Here is a 1,458-nt window from a genome sequence, read left to right on the forward strand (position 1 = left end):
CGGGTATCAAAAATAAAATGAAAACGTCAATCTGTTCAAAATAAAAAAAACAACCTTCGACGTTGCCTTTGATGGCTCTATCCACTATCGTCACTTACCAATATAAATGTATCTAAATGTATCTGAAAAGGCCGCTTCTGACAAAGATGAAATTACCTAGGAATACCTACCAAATCTTGCTTAAAATAGCTTCTGATATAACCAAATTGATATTTATGAAATACTACAAGCAATCAAGCGATTTGTTTATTTATGTTCTTATTATTAAGCACTGCGCTTTCCTTTATTGGAAAAAGCTTTAATGGTATTTACTTTAGTTTTGTAAAAAGGCTGTGCGAAACGCAATGATCTAACTCAGCAACATAGTCAAATAGTTCTTCGATGCACGTCTCAGTTGTTTTGGATCGCCCATTCACACGATCATTACACTCTTGGTACTTATTGTACAAGGATTCTATGTGACCTTTAGCTTGGCATTTTTCCTGTTGTATAAAAATCAGTTACGTGTTATAATACATGATGTACGAAAATCGTTTTTACTTACCCTTAAAACTGATTGAGGGTCAACCAAGTCCTCTTCGTCATCAGCTCTAACGACTGGAAGCGAAAACCAGTTCCTAAAAGCCATTATTAACGCTAAAATAAAACAAAACTGGTAAGACTTTGAACAAAAACTAAAATAGGATTATAAATAACGCCATTTACAATACTTTTTTTTAAAGATATAACCTTTAAGACAGCTATGATGCAATCACAATGTATTTATTAAATGTCTGATTAATAACAGGCCAGACCAACAAAGAAAAATGATTGTATGTATACAGAACAATGCGCTTACCTTATAGTCGAATTCCAAAGAGTACATCATTGTGTACCAGTTGGAATTTTAGCTAGATGTGAACAACTGTTCACACAAAGTAACATGCGCAAAATTTTTGGGCAACCTACCGCTATAACCGTTTGTGCGACAAAATCAAATTCAATGTTGAAAAGGTAATGCTGCGGACTGCTAGGGGATTTTAAGGTCCTGAAACTTCTGTAACAACAGTCAGCTTATTAACAGCTGCAAATTCTGTTGTCCTAACTTTTATTAAATTGTTGACAGCCAGACTTTTCGTTCTTTTTGTCTAAAGTGTTGTGGTAGGCACACATTTTGAATTCTCCTTTGTATCGATATGTTAGTAACAATCACTACCATTTATAGTCTAGTCTAAGCAAACCTTTGAAAGAACATTCATTTATTAAAAAAAAAATTCAATGGGAGCCCTCTGCCCTCCTTTTGTTATATTAGACGTGCAAAAGCGTAATGTCAAAACACTTATGCAGTCTATTAAACTGCCATATATTTTGTAAAAATTAAAAAAAAATACTAAATCGATACGAAAAATACCACATTAATTTTTTTTATGTTATTACATTATATACTACTATTCTAAAATAAAATACCTAGTTGTCATC

General features: G+C 32.7%; 1 protein-coding gene across 3 annotated transcripts; it reads right to left on the reverse strand.

Annotated features, from left to right (window-relative positions):
- Positions 1-212: 212 nt before the first annotated feature.
- On the reverse strand, positions 213-837 carry LOC120451690 (cytochrome b-c1 complex subunit 6, mitochondrial). Of its 3 annotated transcripts, none has more exons than XM_039635583.2 (3): positions 730-837; positions 545-636; positions 213-482 (listed from the first exon to the last, which is right to left on the reverse strand). In XM_039635583.2, the coding sequence occupies exons 2-3, from the start codon at positions 626-628 to the stop codon at positions 309-311; spliced, it is 258 nt and encodes an 85-aa protein (XP_039491517.1). In that variant the 5' UTR covers positions 629-636; positions 730-837; the 3' UTR covers positions 213-308. The 3 variants fall into 3 exon arrangements, with proteins under 3 accessions (XP_039491517.1, XP_039491519.1, XP_039491518.1); XM_039635585.2 differs by having other exon boundaries at positions 711-768; XM_039635584.2 differs by having other exon boundaries at positions 706-746.
- Between the last annotated feature and the right edge of the window lie 621 nt (positions 838-1,458).

This window comes from Drosophila santomea, chromosome 3R, assembly GCF_016746245.2.
Source record: "Drosophila santomea strain STO CAGO 1482 chromosome 3R, Prin_Dsan_1.1, whole genome shotgun sequence".
NCBI lineage: Eukaryota > Metazoa > Arthropoda > Insecta > Diptera > Drosophilidae > Drosophila > Drosophila santomea.

Bases quoted from the DNA above. Each gene is read 5' to 3' on its own strand.
- LOC120451690 (XM_039635583.2), bottom strand. From the start codon at position 628: ATGGCTTTTAGGAACTGGTTTTCGCTTCCAGTCGTTAGAGCTGATGAC. The intron at 483-544 runs GTAAGTAAAAAC...TTTATACAACAG, and splicing joins ACCCTCAATCAGTTTTAAGG to GAAAAATGCCAAGCTAAAGG.